Source organism: Oenanthe melanoleuca, chromosome 3, assembly GCF_029582105.1.
Source record: "Oenanthe melanoleuca isolate GR-GAL-2019-014 chromosome 3, OMel1.0, whole genome shotgun sequence".
In the NCBI taxonomy this organism is placed as follows: domain Eukaryota; kingdom Metazoa; phylum Chordata; class Aves; order Passeriformes; family Muscicapidae; genus Oenanthe; species Oenanthe melanoleuca.
In genome coordinates this window covers 66,163,561-66,186,357 of record NC_079336.1, presented here as the reverse complement: position 1 = coordinate 66,186,357, position 22,797 = coordinate 66,163,561, and the positions used below count along the sequence as shown (strand labels likewise).

At 38.1% G+C, this 22,797-nt stretch overlaps 1 protein-coding gene across 4 annotated transcripts in view; it reads left to right on the top strand.

Moving 5' to 3' along the window:
- The window catches only part of MTR (5-methyltetrahydrofolate-homocysteine methyltransferase), a 49,620-nt gene that overhangs the window by 11,509 nt on the left and 15,314 nt on the right, over nucleotides 1–22,797 (top strand). For 2 of the 4 annotated variants that reach the window (XM_056487395.1, XM_056487394.1), the window contains exons 7-22: nucleotides 445–504; nucleotides 3,004–3,098; nucleotides 6,752–6,852; nucleotides 7,204–7,265; nucleotides 7,990–8,057; nucleotides 9,320–9,396; nucleotides 10,519–10,631; nucleotides 11,972–12,112; nucleotides 12,752–12,937; nucleotides 13,519–13,698; nucleotides 14,623–14,739; nucleotides 14,838–14,978; nucleotides 17,426–17,515; nucleotides 18,126–18,278; nucleotides 18,836–18,943; nucleotides 21,744–21,844. In XM_056487395.1, coding sequence (XP_056343370.1) covers nucleotides 445–504; nucleotides 3,004–3,098; nucleotides 6,752–6,852; nucleotides 7,204–7,265; nucleotides 7,990–8,057; nucleotides 9,320–9,396; nucleotides 10,519–10,631; nucleotides 11,972–12,112; nucleotides 12,752–12,937; nucleotides 13,519–13,698; nucleotides 14,623–14,739; nucleotides 14,838–14,978; nucleotides 17,426–17,515; nucleotides 18,126–18,278; nucleotides 18,836–18,943; nucleotides 21,744–21,844 — 1,793 coding nt within the window. Of the gene's footprint in view, nucleotides 1–444; nucleotides 505–3,003; nucleotides 3,099–4,581; nucleotides 4,788–6,751; nucleotides 6,853–7,203; nucleotides 7,266–7,989; nucleotides 8,058–9,319; nucleotides 9,397–10,518; nucleotides 10,632–11,971; nucleotides 12,113–12,751; nucleotides 12,938–13,518; nucleotides 13,699–14,622; nucleotides 14,740–14,837; nucleotides 14,979–17,425; nucleotides 17,516–18,125; nucleotides 18,279–18,835; nucleotides 18,944–21,743; nucleotides 21,845–22,797 lie in introns of those variants that run through there. The other 2 variants (XM_056487396.1, XM_056487397.1) reach the window with 2 other exon arrangements.

Genomic DNA, 22,797 nt, shown 5'->3' with positions numbered 1-22,797 from the left:
CTTATAGTTCTTACTGTAAAAATCTGTGGTGGTTGGAATCCTTTGGAAACTATGTATCTAAACAGACTCAAGGGCATTGAATGTGTACCGGGAAGAGCACATACAACCAAATTTGGGGTGGGGATTGTGCTGCAGGTATGTGGGAGAAGTACATGCTGATGTGATTTGAGTTTCAGAGTAGTCAAATTTGTTTTCCCTGTGATACTTCCTTTCTACTTGTTACCAAAACATATTTTGGAACATCTGGAAGATTTTGGGGCTAAGGGTAAAACTTCCTGAGTGTAGTAAGTTCTGGCAGGTGATATGAGCTAGCAAGTTGCATAAACAGCCATAGAATAAATAAATAAATTTAAAAGGACATCAAGCCCATAGAAACAAAAAGAAATTAACAATCTGAAGAACTCTGAAAACATCATTAATGTTTTGCAACATATTCTTCTGTAGGCAGCTCTTTTTGCACTCCAGATGTTGTTTGAGGATGAGTATGCTTCCCGACCCATATTTGTAAGTATATTTCAATATTTTACATATCCTTAAGCTTCATTTGTGAACTAGCTGAGATGGCAGTAGATTAAAGTGCTTTGAAGTGAAGGAAATGAGTTGATTGGAAATGTACTTTTTTTCCACATGATTGTGAAAGTAAAACCTCTTACAGTTTTGTGAAATCAGCCCTGGATAGCTCTGTTCAGCAGATCAAGCCATAGACTAAGGAATGACTTTATGCCAGTGTGTATTCATTCTGTGTATTTCCACAAGAAAAGGTCTAATGATTTCTTTTTCAGACTTGCTTTCTTGAGGGCAATAGGAGCTAGTGCTTCAAGGATGAAATTAAGCAAATTCTGACATATTTTCACGTAGAATGAGTAGCCATTTGAAGTCAAAAATCTGTCTTACTCCATAGTCTTACTCTGATGTGTCTTTTTCTGGTAGTTGCTGGTCATGAATGCATTGGAAGAGATACGGAAAAAGAGTAAGATTATTTTGAAAGTTCCGATGTATTCTTCCAGTTTTCTACAGTTTGCAGTCTAGGCTTTCTGATTTGCAGTTAGTATCTGTTTGTAAGCTTTTGTTGAATGCACCTGTGTTCCAGCCTATGTGGGACCCAGGCATCTACAACCTAATCTGCCAGTAACTTTCACAGCTTATGAGTATGCTTGTTTGAAAGTTTGCTTACTTTTAGGCAGTCCACCTGATAACTTCTATTGTGTCTTGTCATTTATCTCTTGAAAGTGATAATGAGCAGCTGTTCTATGTTCCCTTTGCTGCATAGTTATGCTATTTGTAGTCCTTTGTGAGAATCTCTTTTAGTCATCTTTTTTTCAGCCTGAAGAGTTCTCTTCTATTTAGCTGTTCCATTTGGTTAATTCATTATTGTCCCATTTTTGTTTTCCACTTCCTCAAGTCAGAGTGGAATGACAATAGAATAGAGCATTCAAAGTGCAGACGTCAGGGATTGCATGATAGCCTAGTGATGTTCTCTGCCTTTTGCATGTCTTTCTTTGTAGTTTCTGATGTTTTGCTTTACTGCTAGTGAGCTTGGAAATTGCGTTCATAAAAGTCTCCATACTTTATCTTCTAGGAAAGTAAAGGCTAATTTGGAGGTGTCATTGTGTAGAAGTTAGTTCTGTGTTTTCAACTTTGTACTTGGTCAGTTAGTACAGAGAGTTTTCTGAGTTGAGTTTTTGTCTTCGTTGCCCTGAACAGAGTGGTCCTTGAGCCTGGTTCCTCATTCTTTGTTCCCTTTTCAGTTTGGTTATGTTGAGAAGTTACAACCCTTAGCATAACTCTCTAAGATTCCACTGATCACCTTCCCTGACTGTGTACTTTGAAGGTAGGAAGTGGCATCGATATTAAAGCATGCTTTGGAGTAAATAGTGGATTTGCTTTCGTGTAGAGTCTTCTAAACCCATTCCATCTTGTGGGAAAAAAGACTTAGTGTGGTGGTGTAGGAATGGTACTCTGCAAATCGGTGCCCTCACTGAGAGTCTCCAAATCATGTGCTGCTTTCTTCCTCCCCTCCTTTCTTCCCATGTCTCTTTCCCTGTGGCAGGAAGGAGAGGAGAATTGGAAATACAAAAGGCGAAGATCAGGTGTTGAGGTATGAACAGATTACTAGAAACAGCAATAACAAAAGGAACAGTAACAGCAACAATATTAATAACAAACTTGTATAAAAGAGCAAGTGATTTGTGTGCAGAAATGCTCACCATGGAGCTCAACTTGACTGCTTCCTCTGGCTTGGAACCAGCATCTCCCAAAACTTCTGTTATCCTAGCCGTGCTCCCTTCTGGCTACTGCAAGAATTAACCTTATCCTGGCTGGACCCAGGACATCTGTGGAGCCTTTCTTGGCTCACCCAGATGCCTCCCAAATTCTTGATTTCATAGTTGTTAGTTTGGGTCAAGACATTATTTATTAATTGCACATTTCCTTCTGTATACTGCTAAAGTGTGATTATACAGGTTAAAACTTCCACTACTAAGTTGCAACATTTGATATTCCCTTGTGGTGAAAGGAGTAACTTGTTTTTAAGGTCAGACCCACCTCTCCCATCTTGCCACCAAGCACCACCAAACAACTTAATAGCAGTCCTGAAACCTGAAATAACCTAAATGGGGAGGTGAGGAGAAGGTGGCTGCTTATAGCTGCCTGAACAAAAACCCCTGCAGATTGGTTCAGAGTCTGTCATGAGAGCGATACCATGGGATTCAGGCTACCTTGCTGCTGAGTGGTTCAGAGTAGTTTTCTCCTTTTGCTTTTGTTTTCTTTTTCCCCTCCTGAGGAGGGGGGAGAGAGGGAAAGACAAAAACGTTAGACCAGTCTTCTTTCTCCTAGAAAAATATTTAAACATTTATATGGTAAAAATTTTTCTGTTTGAGTTGTGCCTCATCACTTTAAGTGGAGCACAGGTCTCTCTGCTTTGAGTTATAGCAGTTCACCATTATAATTTTTCATTTTGTTGTGCATTTAATTCTCCTTTCTCTGTGTTCAATTGATATTTAGGTTTCTGGAACTATTGTGGATAAGAGTGGGCGTACCCTCTCCGGCCAGACAGGAGAGGCATTTGTCATTAGTGTTTCCCACAGTAAGCCACTTTGGTAAGGAAATATATCATTCATTCTCTTAGTTCTCTTCGATTCTTTTCTATTTTAACCCTTGCTTGCAGCTAAATGGAAGCTGTACAAACTGCGATCATACATAATCACATGCATTCCTAAAATGTTTTTCTATCATTCTCTCAACAGAAATCATGTTTCCAAAGAAATCTGAATTTTTAATTAATCGTTTTAAATAATCTGGGGCTTTGTGTTTATTCTGAAATCACAATCAGGTCAAAATCTGAATATGGTTTGCCATCTCGCACTGTCTTGGGCTGTGCAAGGAGCCAATCCCTTCTACAGGCAGGTTTTGTATCTCTTTCTTTGAGGGAAGCAGTGCCAGCTGAAAGTGTTTTAAGGGTGTCTTGAAAGAAACAAAGCATAAGATACTATTGCAGTGTTCTTTTTATTGAACTCTTAGAAAAATGTGCCATGAGTGTTTTTCTCAAGGATGTACATGGTTGTTTTGAGAGCTCCTAATTTATTTTAATTCTTTTCTATCCAGGCAGAAAAGCTCAAATAAATAGGAGGTTAAGATCTGTGCAAATGGGTAATGTGTCAGATTTGGTCATTGTGTGAGGTTTTGCATGTTCATTTGAATACCTTCCCCTGGTTATCTATTCTTCTTTACCCTATTCTACCTCCTTCTTGTCTTTTCTTCCCTCTTGGCTTTTTTTCCCTCTCAGGTTGGTTCTCTTCACACGAAAGCTTACACCAGAAATAGATTTTTTTTTTTCCCTAGGATATTCTAACTGAAAGCATTTAGTTCACTGTTAGTTGTCCATACCATGCACATTATAATGAGCCATTGTTTGTTTTTGCAATAAAATTTCAGCTAAACCATGCAATCTGTCATCTCAGTGATGCAGGAGCAGAAGACTGCATTCACAGTTTTCCTGACTGCCCTTGAGGCTCCACTTTCCCAGGCCAGACGGTGTTCCAGAAGTAACATATGGAGCCTCTTGGAACAGGGTGGTAGTTGACTTCTTCTCTCAGCATCACGGCCTCATGATCCATATTTGGCATGAGTCTGTCTCAGATAATTTTGCTCTAACTCTCTTCTGAAGAAGAGAGAAGGGCACTGGAGCGGAAATCAAGAATTTATTGAAGCATATTTCATAAAAGCTGTCTTATGGGTCTCAATGTTTAGGGCCTGTTTCTCATTTGTGAAAAGGCTACTATGCAGCACTGTAGCAGAAGGGTTTTAGTGGTGGGAACAGATTGCATTTAATGTTGTTTCTGTGGCCAGATTGGTGCAGAATGGCTTTAGGGTTATGAAAAAGCTGATTAATAGTAGTATCCTAGGAATTGTGTTATACATGTTCATGTGTTTCTGTTTGGGTTGTGTATCCCTTGATTAGGGCGATGTGTCATCCTTACTTCAGTTTGGTTTGGAGCCCACCCTAAAAAGTGTGTGCTTTGTGTCTGGGTGATGGAAGTGGTAGTTGAGAAACTCACAAACTGTACTTAGTAAGTGCTGAAAGATATGTCAAGCTGTTTGCAATGAAAGATGCTCAGATGTATTGTTTCAGATCCTATGCTTGTTTCTACTGTGGCAGCATTGAGAAGACATACACTGAGTTTTGGGCCATAATGTGGATTTTGTTCCGGTCCCAAGGGCGCTCTGCAGCCTTATCTTTCACAGCAGTTTATGTATGACTGCTGTGGAGAAATGAGCAAGAGAGAGAGGTAATGTTTGAGATGGGTGTGTGATGGTTATTACACTAGAGTAACAGAGACAGAATATCAGCTATCTGGCTCAAGGCTGCTGGTTTCTAAGGCATGATTAACAGTTTGCTTTTCTCAAATGTTTTCTTGCATGTGTTGGGTGCTGTGAGGAGATGATACTGGCCACAGAAGCTACTTTTTGTTTCTGAATGAATGTGCATGTCTGTGCTACAGTTCTGAGACAAGTAATGCTTGAATTGTGTCATGCTCATGAATATACTTGTCAGCAACCTCTGTAATAGGTAATAATTCAGGCAGTTTGGAGTGTGGGGAGTATGAGCTGGAAGCTTGTAAATTGAATAACTTAAGGGTAGGAAATACATTTTTCTGCATTTGATAAGGGCAGTCTTGCTAACTGTTCTTGACTCACTTTGCTTTGCAAATCTTGAGTGTGGGGGAGCCTACTTTGAAATAAATTCCAGAACCTCATTGCTGTAATGAATTTTGTATTTCTTGGGCTTACTATTTGTACCCAAGAAGTCTATATGATGGATTTAAAGGTATGTAAACACCAAATCTTGAAAATGAGGGAAATAAAGGTTATTTTCAAATTTTTATGGCTAGTATAAGATGTATTAGAGAAAACACTTCAAAGGTAGAGCTTGCTGTTTAAAAAAGCATATACACTCCCCCTCAAACACCAAACCAAAAAAACAACCAAACCCTTACTGTCTTGGCCCTAAGTTATTGGAAGAAGGGGTTTGTGTATTATTTAGTCATGATCTGTGACTGTGATATTCAAGATTCTTGGTTTGGATGTTGTTATGAGCCCCTCAGATTTCAACAATTTTTCATTCTGTTCAACAAGTAAATCTGACTGCAAGCATTTATTGCTACTACTTATGAAGTTACCAATGTTCTGCCTGCTTCTTGGAAACAGGAGAAAAGTCAAAAAATATTTTATGCTCCCAGTCCTGTGCAGGGCTTTTCTGCTTATGTCCTCTGTGAAACTAAGTGGGCATACAGGCACTTAATTAGCTCAGCTGCCTGTGAAGCTCAGTCAGCTGGGAGATGTGGCTGTTACGCATTCCTGTTTCAGTGTGTTAGCTTGCATCCTCTCTGAGACTGTTATTCCAGGAAAGGAGAAAGATTTTTTACATCTTCCTCTTCCAGCAGCTCTGAACATCTTCGAGCTCTGCAGTGCCCACAAGGGGGTTTCTAGAATGGTGCAGAAAGATCAGGAAACATATAAAAGATACCTTACATACTTTCTGCAAGAGAAATTTCTATATTTAATACTAATGGAGATATATTGAGTGCAAGTCTCATTTATGTATCTGTCATAGGATAAAAGAAAATATGATTGTATCTCATATACTGGTAAAATTATTTAGAAACTATTCATGTAAAAATTCTACTGTAGTGTTGTCTTGCTTAGTAAGATGTAGCAGATTTGGTTGCCCAAGCTAGTGCTGCCATGAGGCTTCTTGAGGGAGACACTTGCTCTCTTCCAAAGTTGACATAATTTATGTATAATTTGTAAAGAAAATGATGAGTTAGTAGCTTGAAGCAGGTCTTGCCTTCCAACTTTTTTTCATACTTTTCCTGTAGCACAAGACTCTTTTCCAATCTGCCATTCTCATTCCACTTGTTCTCTCTCTTACCTAGAAAATACAGAGCCGTTGTGTTTCTGCAGTTGCTGTCAAAATGCTGCCACTTTCCTCCTGGATTTTGAAATGAAATCTTGATCTATTGTTCCCAGTTCAATTCAGTCCAGCCCCTTTCCCTCTTGTGCTTTTCTTCCACCTGAGGGTTCTCCTCTTGCACAGTCATGCTGTACTGATGATGATTAAAGAAATTGGAGATCAGGTTGGTTTTGTTTTAGATGATTGCGGGAGTTAGCAGTTGCCAGCACTAACATTCATCTGTTCTGTGTGTAAAAGGTGTTTTTATTTCAACGTAATTTTTGAAAATTTATTTTCCAGTATTGGCTTAAATTGTGCTTTAGGGGCAGTTGAAATGCGTCCATTCATTGAAACAATTGGAAAATGTACAACCGCCTACATCATCTGTTACCCCAACGCAGGTGTGTTGGTGCACATGTTCCTATGCTTACAGGCACATGAAATGTAGCTAACCTGTTCCATTGTTAGCAATAATAGAGTTGAAGTAACTTAAAAAGATGATTGCTTTTACTATTAAAAAGAGAGTAAGAATATTTTAAACTGCTGAAAGTAACTGTTAGCTCTGTGACAATGAATCCAGAATGCTTTCTTGCATAATTAATAATCTGCTGAGTAGTGATTGCAAGGATGATGGGGCGTTTTAGTCCTCATACAATTGTAGCTGCTCTAAATGTGCCTTTTATGAAATATAGTTCTTTTCTTTTGGACTTAAAGCAAATTGTAATACTAAAAAAAAAAAATTATATCTTAAGGTCTTCCCAATACTTTTGGTGGTTATGATGAAACTCCAGAAGTGACTGCCAGCCATATAAAGGTATAAAATATTTCTTCTGATTATGTCACATCTGAAGTACTAGTAGACAAGAACTCTGCTTATATCCTATGCATACTTGTTACAATATTTGGGTTGGATTTTTTTCCTTCAGGTATATGTCATTTGGATTGTTTATAGACAATTTGCTGAATGATAGTTATTTGAAGTATCACACTAGGAAAACTACTTAGGAAACTGAAAACCTTAATTACTTCTATATTCTAAGCTAAGGTTTCCTGCTGCTTGATCTGTGCATGTTACTCACTGCACTCCTGTGTTCTTACTGTTATATTTGGGAATTGTTCAAAAAGCTGAGAGGTGTTTATGAACTTGGCACAATTTTACAGATTTATGTGTACAGGAACTGCTGATGTTGGGAGTGTTCCAGTGCAGGTTGTCCCTCCCCATGCCACTGGATCAGTGCAAGACAGAACTTTGTGTCTGAAGCTGCAGTATGTCAGCAAGAACACAGTATAAAATAGGCCATTTTCTAACGTTGACTCTTGAAATTACCTGTTGAAATTACTGCTTAGCCTTGGGAATCAATCTCAAAACAAATCCTAAAGAGACAATATAGTGCTAGTTCTTTTTTTAATTTAGTGTTTTTCTTGTGAGCTCCCTGAATTGCTTCACATATGGAGAAAAACAAACAAACATACATATATATATATATATATATATATATATGTATATATAAAATAGCAAATATTCCTTCCTCTTACAGAATTTTGCTTTGGATGGTTTGGTCAACATAGTTGGAGGTTGCTGTGGTACCACACCAGCACATATCAGGTACTTCATGTGTTACAGCTCTGGTGGACTGTGAAGTAAATTTTTATGCCGCTTCTATGGCACAAAATAGAGTTTCCTGAAAAAATGCTGCCAATAGCAGCAATATATGAAGTGGGAACAACCTGGCTTTCGCAGCTCTGTGTATCATGAAGAATTAGTAGAGGTGTGGTTCAAACCAGGATTAAACCTCTTTGGTTTTGTCATCTAAAATTGTTCTGGAATTACTTCTCCCTCTTTATTGATGGATAGAATAGACTTTGCATTCTCTGCTTTATTCTGCTGTATCTTCTTTCTCTCTTTTTGCAATCTTAGCCACAAGGTGAAATTTAAGGTTTCCTTTGATGATAGATAGAAGGAAGCAAGGGATGTGTGTGTGTGTATGTGTGTGTGTGTTTGTTGGGGAAATTCCTTAACAGAAGTTCTCAGAATGCTGTACAGCTGGTGCTGGTCCTGGCTAGTCAGAAGGAGCATTTGATGTCTTTCTCACTGCAAGTAGGTCAGTGGGAAAGCCTCCTTTTTTCACTTAAACTTGAAAAACAAAGGGCTATTGTGATCAATTTTTACCCTGATATAAACTGGGAAGAAATGACATGCAAACATGTAGAGGACAGTGTGTGTCAGTATTGACTAGAGTGAAGAGAAAGTGAGTGTGAACCGTATGAGTCATTCTAGCACCTGAGAAATGTGTCTCAGTACAGAACAATGTTTGTCCCTTGAGTGTTTATTTTTTTTCTTTTGTGGGAGGTGATTGTTGGTTTTTTGTTTGTTTTATTTTGGTTTTTTGTTTGTTTGGGTTTGGTTTTTGGGGTTTTGAGTTTGTTTTTTTTGTTTGTTTGTTTGTTTGTTTGTTTTTGGTTTGTTGTTGTTTGCTTGGGGTTTTGTGAGGTTTTTTTTTTAGTTGGTTGGTTTTGGCTTTTCAGTCATTAGCAGCTGCTCAGCTCAGCAAGTCATAAATATGATAAGAGTCAGTGTGGTTGAGGACTGATTCTGAAATCCTTTAAGTGTCCCGTTGTATCTCATTGTATCTCATTCTGTATTTGAAATACCTTCAGCCTTGTACATTTCCTGCAAATAGCTATGTTAGGATTTTCTGGGAGTATGTTTTTTGCCTTTGGCCTCACAAAGTGAAACTACCTAATTAGTCTAGTCTCTACAGGGCTAAATTGCAAATGTAGCTATATGTCTAGTATATTCTGTTTGAGTCTTGTCTGGAGTAATTTAATTTTAATTGAAATTTTTAATTTCTTATTTCTGTAACTCAGAAAAATTGCTGAAGTTGTGAAATTCTGTAAGCCTCGTGTTCCACCTTCTCTGTCTCAAGGATACATGCTGCTGTCAGGTAAAGTGTGTAACAGTTCAAATTTCATAACTAATGCAAATGTCCTTTATATATTTACTAGCTGTTTTCTGCTGATCAGAACAGCATGTGAATGTCTGGTTCTACCTGAATCTAGCAAGCTTATCCATGTGTAACCAGATCTAAGTCTTACTGTTTTGGCTAAAGGAATAGTAGAACATTTTTGTTTCCATCTTGTATAATATAATCAAACCAGCATATTTACTCTGCCAGTCTCAGACGTGTTGTAATGGTGAATGAGTATCTTTGTCTTCACGTTACAACAGGGAGGGTCAAGCTCTCTCAACAGTGAGACCAGGTAATTTGGCTACAGTTATTGTCAGAGTTGTGGTGAGGTACTTGTACACCAGCTGTGAAAGGGCTGACCTGTCTTACCTCAGATGCTGATTCAGTTGTACTGGGACTGTGCTCCAGCAATACATCCAGGTCTAGGACATGGTTTGTTTTAACAAAGTCTAGATCTGTATGCTCCATACTTCAGGCATTCTTTTAAGCCTTTGAGCTCTGTATCTGTGTAAAACAGTACCATTTTTTCAGTCTGGCATTTTGACCTCAGGTCAAATCAGTTTAGCATAAATAAAATATATATTGGTTGGCCTGTGATGTCATGGCTTAGTTTATTTGGTTCTGCTGTAGAGTTTGTTTGCCTCTGCATTGCCTGCTTCCCGAGGGTCCAGCTGGCCTTGTTTCTCTGACCTAGAGGATGTGGTTACAAGCTACCCTTGCTGGTCAGTCAGTTCTGTGAGCTGCTGCTTCTCTCAGGGTGTCGTGCATGAGGTAACGTAGTTGAAAATTGAGAGAACGTACACACAGATCTCCAAAGAATTATAGCTTCACTTCTGTACTGGAAGAGTTGGTTGTTATTTTTTGTGGGTCAGGTAAATTATTGATTGTCATTGAGGAAGAATAGAAAGACCTGGTGTATTATTGGCAGTTGTTTCATTGCATTGCTGTACTAGTTACTCATTAGAGTACTGATGTGCTGAGAAATCACTATTCGTAGAGAGAGACCTTTATTTTGCAGCTCAGAAAAGAGATTTTCGTCTTTCTTACATGTTTTTTCTTTTCTCTTTTAACAAATATGTTCAAAAATATCTTTTTAAGGTCTGGAGCCATTCAGGATTGGGCCATACACCAACTTCGTTAATATTGGTGAACGCTGCAATGTTGCAGGATCACGGAAGTTTGCTAAACTCATCATGACAGGCAACTATGAAGTATACATATTAAGAATAATCTCCTATGAACAATAATTTTTATAGCTGATGGTCTGATTTTCTGTTGCTCCATTACACTATTATTGTTTGTTTTGCTGACACAAAGCACTATTTTACACCTGTTACAAGAGTAAGAAAATGTGAAGGATTTATTTTTTCACTGTTCTTTGTTTTCTCTGCTTGCCAACTACTTTGTGAGAAGGGCTTTACAAGGACTTGTTTTTTGACAGGTGTTACAGGAAACTTTTAATTTTTAATTAGTCACTCAACTGGTAATGGTTTAGAAAATGGCCTAGTCTGTGCTACATCTGGGGGTTGATTTACAGAGTGGGTGTAATCCCCTCTTTCAAGAGGTATATTTGATTAGGATAGATTGTGGCACTGTGCAGCTCTCACTCTCTCTCCCCTTCCTCACTTCCTCAGTTCTACTCAGCATTATGATTACATCTAATTGCTACCTACTTTGATCTCTGACTCCACCATGCTACGTTGGCATTGGTACAGAAAAGATGCATAGAAGGTCATTGCTTTCTTGAAACTACTGCAGGGCAGAAATGAAGAGGCTGGAAAACTCATTTTTTACTGGTGTGAATTGGTACTGTGACACTGAAACAAATACTGTAGTGACTTTTCTTGAGAGCTGAGACTGCCCCAGAGTATACTCTGATATTACATCAAATCAAAATGAAAGCCTTAGTTTGCATTTTTGGAAGTCTGACTCTTAGGCTCATAGAAGTCACGAAGCAGGTCAGCCTAATAAATGAAGACACCTTTAAATACAGGGACCCTGTAGAATGACAGAAAAGAGAAAGTGAACAGACATGGGTGTTCAGATATTTATGTAGGCTGGGGGAAAAGCTTTAGTTTTCGTTTTTAGCCCTTGTGATTATTCTGCAGCATGCAAAAATGTTGAACTGACTTTAGAAATTAAGTGTCCTGTGTTACAAAACACCAGAGCTTGTGATGCAAGCCCTTATTTCATACCATCGCAGATCCTGTATTTTCCTGTAATCCTGTGCAGTCACAAGTCCTTGTTACAATGTAAATCTTAAATTATTCAATTAAGCATAGGAACAATTCTCTACAGTTGGTGATGCTACCAGCACATCAGGTCTCTGATGTCATGTTCTGTAAACAAATTAATTACAGGTTGTTCCATGTTGGCAACAGTTTTGTATTGTTGTACATCACAGACTATTTCCTTATTTTCTTATAGGATATATTACAAATTTTTAAATTTTTGACTGCATGTTTAGTTCAGAGAAGTGAAATGTTATCCTGAAAATAACTAGGATTTTTTTCTTCTCAGTGTTGTTTTGGTTTTTGACTTTCTTCTCTAGGAAGCCCTGAGTGTAGCCAAATTGCAAGTTGAAATGGGGGCCCAGATTCTTGACATAAATATGGATGATGGGATGTTGGATGGCCCTGCTGCAATGACCAGATTTTGTAACTTGATTTCTTCGGAACCTGATATTGCAAAGGTTGTAATTGAATCACAATGAAGAATATGTTACTGACTTGTAAATTGCATGCAGAAAGTGTTGGTACAGTTTCATTTAATAACCAGTTTATGTGCTTAGGCAGATGTAGTTGTCCCCCCATGAGGAAGTGATACTGTAATAGGGAAGGCCTTTGGATGAAACAGAGGCTTTTCTGCCTGCTTTCACATAAATATATGCCAGTCTTTTTCACTGTCTAGAAAAGCTGGATGCAGGTTTGTTCTGCAGCAGTTATGAGCCATAATGTATATGTTAGCAGTGCATAATGGTATTGCTTTCCACAAAACTTAAAGTTGCTATGGATATAGAATGGCTTCAAAAGATAGTTCTGCAATGTGCTTTCTCTAAAAATAGTATCTAAATCAGAAACACAAGATATTACAGGGAGAAGTAGAGATCTCTATATGATATGTGATGGAGATGCCATGGAAGCTCTTAAAATAAATTTGCTCTGAGTTTTTCATTTAAAGAAAAGTGAATCTCTTAGTATCATGTGGAAACTTATTTGTAAATTCTGATTAATGTTGTGTGTATTTTTATGTCCAAATGGGCAAAAAGCACATAGAACAGTAATTCATAACTTCTGTGTGTTCTCCTGGCTTACTTCTCTATTATTTACAGGTGCCATTATGCATAGACTCCTCAAATTTTTCAGTGATTGAAGCAGGTTTGAAATGTTCCCAAGGGAAATGCATTGTAAACAGCATCAGTCTAAAGGAAGGTGAGGAAGACTTTCTGGAGAAAGCAAGGAAAATTAAATTATATGGAGCAGCTGTGGTTGTTATGGCTTTTGATGAAGTGGGGCAGGTGAGTGTCACTTTAAAGGACAAGTGTTTTTCTTCTGAAGTGTAAGGCTTTCTTTCTCTTTTTCAGGACAAAGTTGTTTTTTTTCATTGACACATTGACACAGAGAAGTTCTATGTAACCTTAGTAGCAGTTTTGACCCTGATTTGTAAGCATTTCTTATGCTACTCAAATGTTTGAAGAATCCATGTACTGATCTAAGTGGAGCTGTTAGTTCAAGAGCATCTCTTGCTATTCAGACATGCTGAACTCTTCCTTCATAAAATATATTTTTAACTCAGAAACTTTCTCATGAGAGTGAAATCTTTGTGAATTAATTTAGTTATGTCGAAAACCACATATTAAGCTTTTGCATAGGTTGATGAAACATTGGTCAGTGGGGTTGCTTTTTATAAGCTGAGTGAAAACTCCAGGTATAGGTAGGGGTGGTGATATTTAAAATACAATATTATATATAATCCTTTTCTAATATTTGTGATGTTCACATTCTCAGTCTTGAGTCATTGGTGCTGTAAATTATTTCTGGAGAGTTTATTTTTTGTGTGGTCTACACGTTTCATGTCAGAATTCTTTTTCTTCACTAGGCAACAGAAACAGAAACCAAGATTGCAATCTGTTCTAGAGCTTATCATCTCCTTGTGGAAAAAGTGCACTTCAATCCAAATGATATAATATTCGACCCTAATATTTTGACCATAGGAACTGGAATGGAAGAACATAACCTTTATGCCATAAATTTTATCAATGCTACTAAAGCCATAAAAGTGAGTTGAAAGCTTATTTTAACCTGGAGTATATTACTTAAAACCCTAAACCCCCTAAAACAGAAAAACACCCCAGCCCCCTTCAAACAACAACAATGAAACACTGCTGAAAAATGTCAAACATTTTATCCTAGTGAGGCAGACTACTCTTCTGAAGTCCAGACATTCCCCAATATTGCTGTATTTCAGCTTCAATCCATTTTCTGTACTGTAAATATACTACCTTAATTAAATGAGGTAACTATCACTTTATATGCAAGCTAAAAGGACCACTTTGAAGGCCTGTGAAAAATGCTTTTTTTTTTTTTTGTAAAATTCCTTTTTCTGTGGAAGGATTTATTTAGCAACCTGACTTTTTCTGTAGCCAAAATATGTGTAAAGAGTATAGCAGTGAAGAACATCACCTGCATACAGGCAAGGAAACTGCACCGTTGTGTTTTGCAAGACATTCTGATAGATGTGGAGATGCTCTGTCAGTGGCAGTCTGGGGCTGAGCCCCTACAGGCTGCTTGTAGAAGTGGGCCTACACCCTTTAGTTTAGCTGCTCAGCTGCAGCCTGCTCCTGAGACATGCAAACAGGCAGACTGGCTGCTCCTGTTTCGGAGAAGTTGGGACAGGAAGAGCCAAAAGTAGGTTTGCATGGAGAAAATATGGAATGCTGCAGTGGGAGGACTGATGTGTTCAGAATAGCACTTGTGACAGTGGAAACCACAGTAGCTGCTGGATCTTTCCTCTACTTGTAAATTTTCCTACAGATTAGAATTGACTTTTTGGATTTGAGTAACTAGAAGGATCTGGAACAGGGAAAAGAGAAAGGGTGCATAGCCAATGCACTGAGCTCAGGGGCCATCTGTTTTATGAACTGAGTGCTTTACTTAGATTTTGGAAAGCACTTTTCTAAAAATCTGTATGCAATTCCTATAGGAAACTCTGCCAGGAGTCAGGATAAGTGGAGGTCTTTCCAATCTGTCCTTCTCCTTTCGAGGAATGGATGCCATTCGAGAGGCAATGCACGGAGTGTTCCTTTACCACGCGATTAAGGTATGATGTGCTTTTGGCTTCCATATGTTTGCACTTGGCAGATGTGCAGTGCTATGTCTGACAGCCTTGTCTGGGGGATTCTGTATGGTTTTTTCCAGTATGGCATGGACATGGGAATTGTGAATGCTGGGAGTCTGCCTGTGTATGATGATATCCACAAGGAATTGCTACAGCTGTGTGAGAATCTAATCTGGAACAAAGATCCTGATGCAACAGAGAAACTTCTACATTATGCTCAGGTAACTCCCAGTTTTAAGCTTTGAACAGTAGTTAGTTTAGCACCTGAGCCTCCCCCCCTCCCTGCAGGTAATCAGTAAAACAGCCTATAAACTGCATGTGTCAGTAAACTGGGTGTATGAATTTACTAATGATTCTACAAGTGATTCAGTTGTTAAAACAGAATAAAATGAGTAATCTGTGATAGATCAAACCTCTCCAGTTTCATGCCATGGAAGAGCCTGTGCCAGAGTTCTTCATATGCTTCAGGAGACCAAGCTGCACAGATATTCTCTAAAGAAAAAAAACAACCCCTCAAAAAATAAGAAGCAAAAATCCCAAACAAACTTTTCCCCCTAAGAAAACCCTCACAAACCAACAAAAACCCTAAAAAAAGGCCAACTCATAAGCAAGCCGATCTTGGTGCTTGAACTTAATTGACAAGTGCACTGTGGGAGACAAAGAGTAAACCTCTCTGGCAGCAGTGATTTGCTTGGAGTATATAAAAAAGGTAGATTAGTTTCTTGTGATTTGTGGCTGTGCCATAGATTTCAAATTCATGTAACATGTCAAGATTGGGGATCAGCTATTTAGTGTTTTTGAGATGTTTTAGTGATGGTAGTGCTAAAGGACAAAGATTACACATTGTCCATAAGGTAACTGGTGAAATTCTGTTCTGAATGGAAGATACAGCAGAAATCTCTCTGAGTTAGATGGCTCTTAGATTCAAGTGCACAGGAAGATTTACATGCGTGTTTTCTGGCTCCTGGAGGCAGTATTTCTGTGCAGAGCTTTACTTGTTTTGTATTTTGCCCTGTGGTGGTGCATGCTTTATAGTAACAGTGGTAACATGTTAGAAACTAGTACATGAAGACTGGGTCTCTTTATCCCATGTGCTTAGGCTATTTTAGATGGTGTTCTTGCAATTCACCTGTGAGTGATCTTGACTGTTTAAGCTGAGTTGCACCATTGGGGTATTCAAAATTGCATAAAGAGGAAGAAAAATAAAGGGAGAGTTAGAAGGGGATTACTTAAGCAGTGTTTCTGCAGAAGGCTGAAAGTGAATTTAAATGGAGCCTTAAAAGTAGAAATGAAACTGGATGATGGGTCTATAAGTTTGGGAAGCCATTGCTGGAAAATCTGCTTGTATTTGTAGTGGTAGTTTTACTGAGGGGGTAAAATAGTCTAGTGTCAAAAAAGAGGAGCTTAATCCTTGCAGATTTAGGGAATCGGTCTTCATTTTAAGTTTGAGATTAAAAACCATTTTCTGTGATGTACCTAACTGCAATCATTCTCAAGCACTGTTGTTTCAAACACTGCATGTCCATGTGTCATGGGTTATTTTTAGGCTGGAGTGGTTCCGTTATTAAACTCTCTGGCCGGAGGTTGAAGAGCACTTGATGTCATTTCAGTGAATCACATAAGGTGATTCCTGAGGTCGAAAGAGACTTTTGGAGATCATCTACTACAAGCCCCCTACTCAAATCAGGGGCCAGTCAAGATCAGGTTGCTCAGCGACATGCCCAGTCAGGTTTTTAATATAACTAAAAATTAATATAACTCTACATTGTCTCCAGACAGCATTTTATTCCTTCTTTCATTCCCTTTTACAATCTAGACTTATGGGGGGAATAAAATGAGGCAAGAAGAAGCTGTGAAGTTAGCAAATATTTGTATGAAAAGCTTGCTTTGTTTTCTGTTCCCATGAGTGAGGTCTTGTTTCCTTGCTTTGTCTTTAAAAACCTGCTGATGAGCATGCAAAAGCATAGGAAATTCATGAGGCCTGAGAGAAGTCAGATTATGTCTAATAACTAAGTAAGGAAAAGAAATAACTTGTCTGAATTAGGGGATAAGGTGCTCTTCCACAAGCCTTCCCTGGGGTGAGTGCTTGTACTTTCTTACACTATGAAGCCCTTTTGGTCTCTGTGTCCATAGCCAAGGGGAGTATGAGTCTGAGACAGAGAGGATATGTGGTAGCTTAGGGCAGTCTATGTGTGTGACAAACAGTAGTTTTGTAGGCTGACTGCTTGAAAACACGTCTGTGATATGGAATAACATAACCTATTCCAGCAGAAACTGAATTAGTACCAAATTAATTAGAATTTTAAAATTAAATGTAATGTGTGGGCCAGGAATCAATTTAAAATATGTTCCCAGCAGTAAATCCCTTAGGATTAGTCATGTCATCATTTTTATGAGCATAAAAATTGTCAAAATGCTCTCTCTATTTTTAAAAAATTATTTTGTTTGCATTTTCATTGAGGTGTGTGCCTATTGGAATGTAGACTCCCTGTGTGCCTGTATTACATCACAGGTGTTGGCAACATGGTTTGCATGTAGATAAACCCTTTGAATAGTCTAAAATTATTTTACGAGTCACTACTTGGAAATATCCTTGTTTTTCTGAAAGTGAAGTCCATAATTATACTTGTTATACTTGCAAGCTCCTATAGATGTCTTTTCTTTTCAGAATCATGCCCAAGGAGGAAAAAAAGTTGTACAGACTGATGAATGGCGTAAAGGCTCTGTGGAGGAAAGGCTGGAATATGCTCTCATAAAGGTGAATCTGTGCAGAAAACTGTTGTACCAATCAGCACTGAGATAAATGATCTCAGCTCACATCTTAAGGGAAATACTTGGCTTTAAAAGTTCTTCAGCTACCATTTTTTCACAAGCTATTAATTAAAAATTAATTATAAATGCAACAGAGAAAACTGTAGAGGTGTGTCTTTAAGCTTTAGAAGTTGAACGTTTGACCCTTAATATTTTATTCCACTGGTGTTGGTAGAAACATACTGCTTTTACTTTGGAAAACACTCCTTTTATTTCCTAGGGCTTTTTTTGGTCCTTCAGTCGTACTGCACTGAATGGCACTTGCACTGCGAAAGCAACCTTTGAGTTCTGGGTTTTTCTGATGACACAGTTAAGAAAAAACGAACAAATCTGTTAATACCGGGAGCATGCTGTGAATAAGTTTATCTGCCTAAGAGCTGCCGTGTTTTGATTCATAGGAAAGCCTATTTTCAATACACATTTGAGGTATTTTTAAAGGCTATCATTATCTACAGTATCTATTTGTACTTTCTTTATGGGGTTTTTCTGGGGAGAAGGCAACTAAATAAAAGTTGTATTTCTAGCAAGATAAAAGCGTCTCTTTTTTTTTGTCTCAGGGCATCGAGAAGTATGTCACTGCAGATACAGAAGAAGCAAGATTAAAGCAGGAAAAATATCCTAGACCTCTAAATGTAATTGAAGGGCCTTTGATGAATGGCATGAAAATTGTTGGTGATCTTTTTGGTGCTGGAAAGATGTTTCTGCCTCAGGTAATGAGAAAACAATGTCATATATTTTCCTACTTTACAATGCCAGCATTACAAAATGTAGCCAAAACATTCTGTACTGCCTGTTTTTTTCAGATAAAGCAAAGGAATTGTAAAAATTCAGGTACTGCTGAGAAGCAGCCATTTTCTTATTCTACTTTGGAACTTGACTTTCTTTGTGTATGATTATGTTAGTTTCTGTTCTTCCTGAGTGTTTGTGCTTTATTTGAAATGCAGTTTTAAGTCTTAGCCCATGAAGCAAGAAAGAAGAAAAGCCCAAATAAAATTTACTGTGTTTAGCACCTTCCAAATCTGGGCCCATCTGTAGCTTTCAGTTCTGTTGTGAGTGGTCTGGGAGGCTGTGCTGTGGAAGAAAGTGTTGTGTGTAGAGCCTTAGCCCAGTAAGGCAGCCTGCTGCCACAGAATGATCTGAAAACTGTCACCTGGGGCTGCAAATGAAGTTTTATTTATTGCCTGAATGAGAAAGCTTAAAGAAGACTGAGGTCATTCCTATACCTGGTCTTTTTTTGTTTATTCTGCCCCCACTTTTATCTGTGCAGGTGATAAAGTCTGCTCGAGTTATGAAGAAAGCAGTTGGCCACCTTATTCCCTATATGGAAAAAGAAAGAGAGGAAAGGAGAGCCAAGCAGGGCAGCACAGAAGAAGAGGCAAGATGCAGTCCTTTGTGCTGTAGCTCTTTCGTAGAATGCTGTGACAAATATAGGAACTATTTGTTAGTATTTACATATATTATACTGGAGAGTTGATGCAGTTGTATGGAAACTGACAATCTCAGCATAATTTGAAGTAGGTTTGAAATTCATAAAGTGCAGATTTTGTGGAACTCTGGTGTGTGCCTAAGTCCACAAAATTTTCTGAATGATGCCAATGAGCCTTTGTGGGTGCTTTATGTCAGTGTTACTAATTTCTTGTATTTTTACAGGCATTTAATTCTGGTGTTATTTATTCTGTCTTTATGGCACATTTTGCTGCTTGCTTCTAATACTTCTGCCCTTAGTGAACTCTCTAATTTTCCTTTAAAATTTTTAATGATTCCTAATTCTTTCTCTGAAATCTTCTTGCAGTGTATTTGCTGTGCATCTGTTGTATGATTGTCCAGCATAAATGTAACAAATACAGCAAATAATTTGGAAAGAAAAATCTCCTGATAATTAAACCTGGCTGATCTTAATGAAAGAAGGAGGATGCATTGTCTCTTCTCCCATGTTCTTTCTGGATGTGAAGGTGTCTTCTCTCCTGTATCTCAAGCAAATCTGTTCTCTGGCTGACACAAATCACCTTTTACTTCATCATCTCTCTCCAGCTCATGCTGTTCTCATTTAATTCAGATGACAGTGCTGGTATTTGGCACCCTCTGTTTTGTTCTGATGTGGTTTGAAGTTGTATAAAATCACTACCCCATTGATTCCATGAGCAGTGGATTAGGATCTTCTGTGAACACTCTGGCACTTCATTCTCGGCTAAAAACAATTGAAGTGGAATATGAGAGGTTTGAAAAGAGATAGCAGACACTCTTTAAGAGAGTGAGTGAGATGTTCTGTGTGGCTGAGGAGAGCAGGAGGGAAAAGGCAGCGCTTCTGTCATCCTGCTTTCTCTGCTTTCTGCTGGGGAAGAGATGTAGTGGCTTCCTCTTAAAAAGACATGTCACTGTATAGAGAAGCAATGAAAGAGATAAAAGAGCTGCATCTATTCCCAAAGTACATTGACTTGAAGGAAAACTATTTGCAGACTCTGGTAACTGATCTGTCTGATGTTACCCAGGCCACTGTACTCTCCAGGACAGTTTTAGTCACAGACTGCCAGGAAATGCAGAGCGTTGATAGTTACATTTGAGGATAAATAGTTGTGGCTGTGGGTCTCTATCAAAGATGAAAAGTAAAGAAGGCTTTTGGATGTATGCCCAGAACTTGAGGACCTCCTTGCTTAAGACAATTGAAATAAGTGTGCCTTAAATAGGGTTTATTTAAAGTGGTATGTACTGTTACCCATGTTGTTTGCTACCCATCAAAAATTTTTTTTCATATGTGCAAAGCCAATTTTGTTTTTGTATCAATCACTAATTAAATAATCAGTAATTATTAGGTATGGTTAGGTATAATACCTAATGTGGGGCAACATGTTTTGTTCTTCTGCCAGTCCTTGATTAATCTCTTTCTCCTTTTTTCTCTTGCATTCCAGCAGTGTCTTTTGAGCTGCAGAGTTTTCTGTTGATGTACTGAGATGTCTGATTTACGGACCTCCATTTTGCTTCCTCTGTTCTCTAGCCTTCTGTAAAACAGAAGCACTGGGGAGACATTAGATTTTAGTAAACAGCAACCTTGGTGGGGATCCTGGGATTTTATTCAACAAATGTGTTAGAACCACAGGAAATACTAATATCACCCTTGGTAATATATCAAGATTTTTAAACCCATAATATTGCAACTACAAAAGCAGTGTAGGTTCATGAAATAGAGAGCTACTCTATATGTCCAGAAATATCACATGCTTCATAGAAGGATTCAGTCATCCAGTTCTGCCATGTGTGAAAGAGATGAGATATTATCTGGAAAAATCTTTTGTAGTTTCACATAGAATACGCTCAGGTTTCCACTTTATTTAAATTCTCTGCAATTTATGTAGTTGCTTACTGGCATCTGATACTGCCAGTATATACTACTGTTACAGCCTGGAGCTGTTCCAAATGACACAGTGATTATACAACTGAAAAGGTATTGCCAAGTCCTGTGTCCTGCTGGAGAACTGCTGTGGGAAGTTCCACTCTTGTGCTGCTGGCAGCACCCTTTGTCAGGCTGAATGCCATCTAGCCTAGGACCTGCTTGTGACAGAACAGCTTCCCTTCTTCAAGTTGATCCTTCTTCAGCCTGTTTGTTCAGCTTGGGTAGTCTGAAGTAGCCTGTTCACTGCACTAAAAACTCCCTTCTTATTTGTGTTCCATAAAAATGAGCCTCTTCTGCTTTTGCTAATTCTTCTAATTTCCCTTCTAAGTTTGCTAATATTCAGTTCTCAGCATTGCATCAAAAGATTGATCTCAATGCACAAACAGATGTGTAATTATAAGTATTCATACCCTTTTACTCTAAATGTTTAATCTCTTTATTGGCAAGGTGTATATTTGGAGCAGAAGTACCTTAGGAGTTCAGTTACAGCACTGGAAAAAATGCTTTCCAGATCTGAAATGGTTTTATCTGCTGTTCTGTTTTTTCAAACACAAATTTTTGAAAAACATCCATGCATTTTGTAAGAATAATTCATGTGCAAGTTTCTGTTATCTGAATCTTTTAAGATGGTTTTTAATACTTACTGTGTTACCTGTATGGCCCTTTGCAGTTACTTGTACTGTAATAGAAGTCTGGGTCATGGATTAGGATTGCACTGTTGAAGGATGTGTTCAAACATACCAAGGCTTCTGAGTAATTTAACTCCTGCTACTTCTTCAATTTTCAGGATCCTTACCAGGGTACAATAGTACTGGCAACTGTGAAAGGAGATGTACATGATATTGGCAAGAACATTGTGGGAGTTGTTCTGGGCTGCAACAACTTCAGGTAAAGAGACATTAGGCAGCTGGGAACACAACTGTAAAAGGGTCAGTAATTAGTATCTCTCCGTAGCTGCAGCTGTCGTGATAACAGAGCTGGGCATTTCTTGAGAATTGTCCTCTGTTCCCCAGGTTGTGATTGGGAGCACAGATCATAGCAGCTATTACTAAATGGGGAGGCAAGAGGGAGTACTGTGTCCTCCTTGAATACTGTTTTCCTAGAAAATTGACATCTGAGGTGATTCTGCAGTTTAACATCAATTGGAATATAGATGAGAACATCAATTTTTGTGTTTGTTTTCTATCAGTTAAATATAATAACAGTGATGTTTCTATAATGTCTGAATAAATCAGATATGACAATTGCAGTAGGCAATACTATATGTGGGTTGTCTTTGGGAAAAATAGTCTTGTAAGATTTAAATGAATCTTGTAGTGGGTTTTTCATGTTGTTGTTGTGTTTGGGAAAAATAGTTTTGTAAGATTTAAATGAATCTTGTAGTGTGTTTTTCATGTTGTTTGTTAACGATGAGGTTTTAAAAACTTGCTGAGGTATGTTTTCTTAAATAAGAGATGAGATTCTTGTTCTGTTTCTGAACTTCAAAACTTAGAACTTCAAGAAGAGCCAGATCTTTCTTTCATGGCCTGTGTATGTGCAGAAGGGTTGGCAACAATGTTGGAATGAATGGTCATGTTTCCATCATTGTTCTTTTCAGGATCTGTCAGACATTGTGCAAAGCTGAATTTGGTTTGAACTCTGTCTTACTGTTTATTCCTTTAGTTTAGTTTTGACTTTGGGTTGTCATTTGCTCTAAAAAGAGCCAAAATTATCCCTTTATTTTAAAACACACAGTGTTGAAGTCAGTAGCAGTGCTGTACATATGCAATATATTCAATTTAATTTCTTCTTGAAATTCTGTTGATTGGATTTAGGCTTTCTTGAGCTTTGTTTAGACTTAC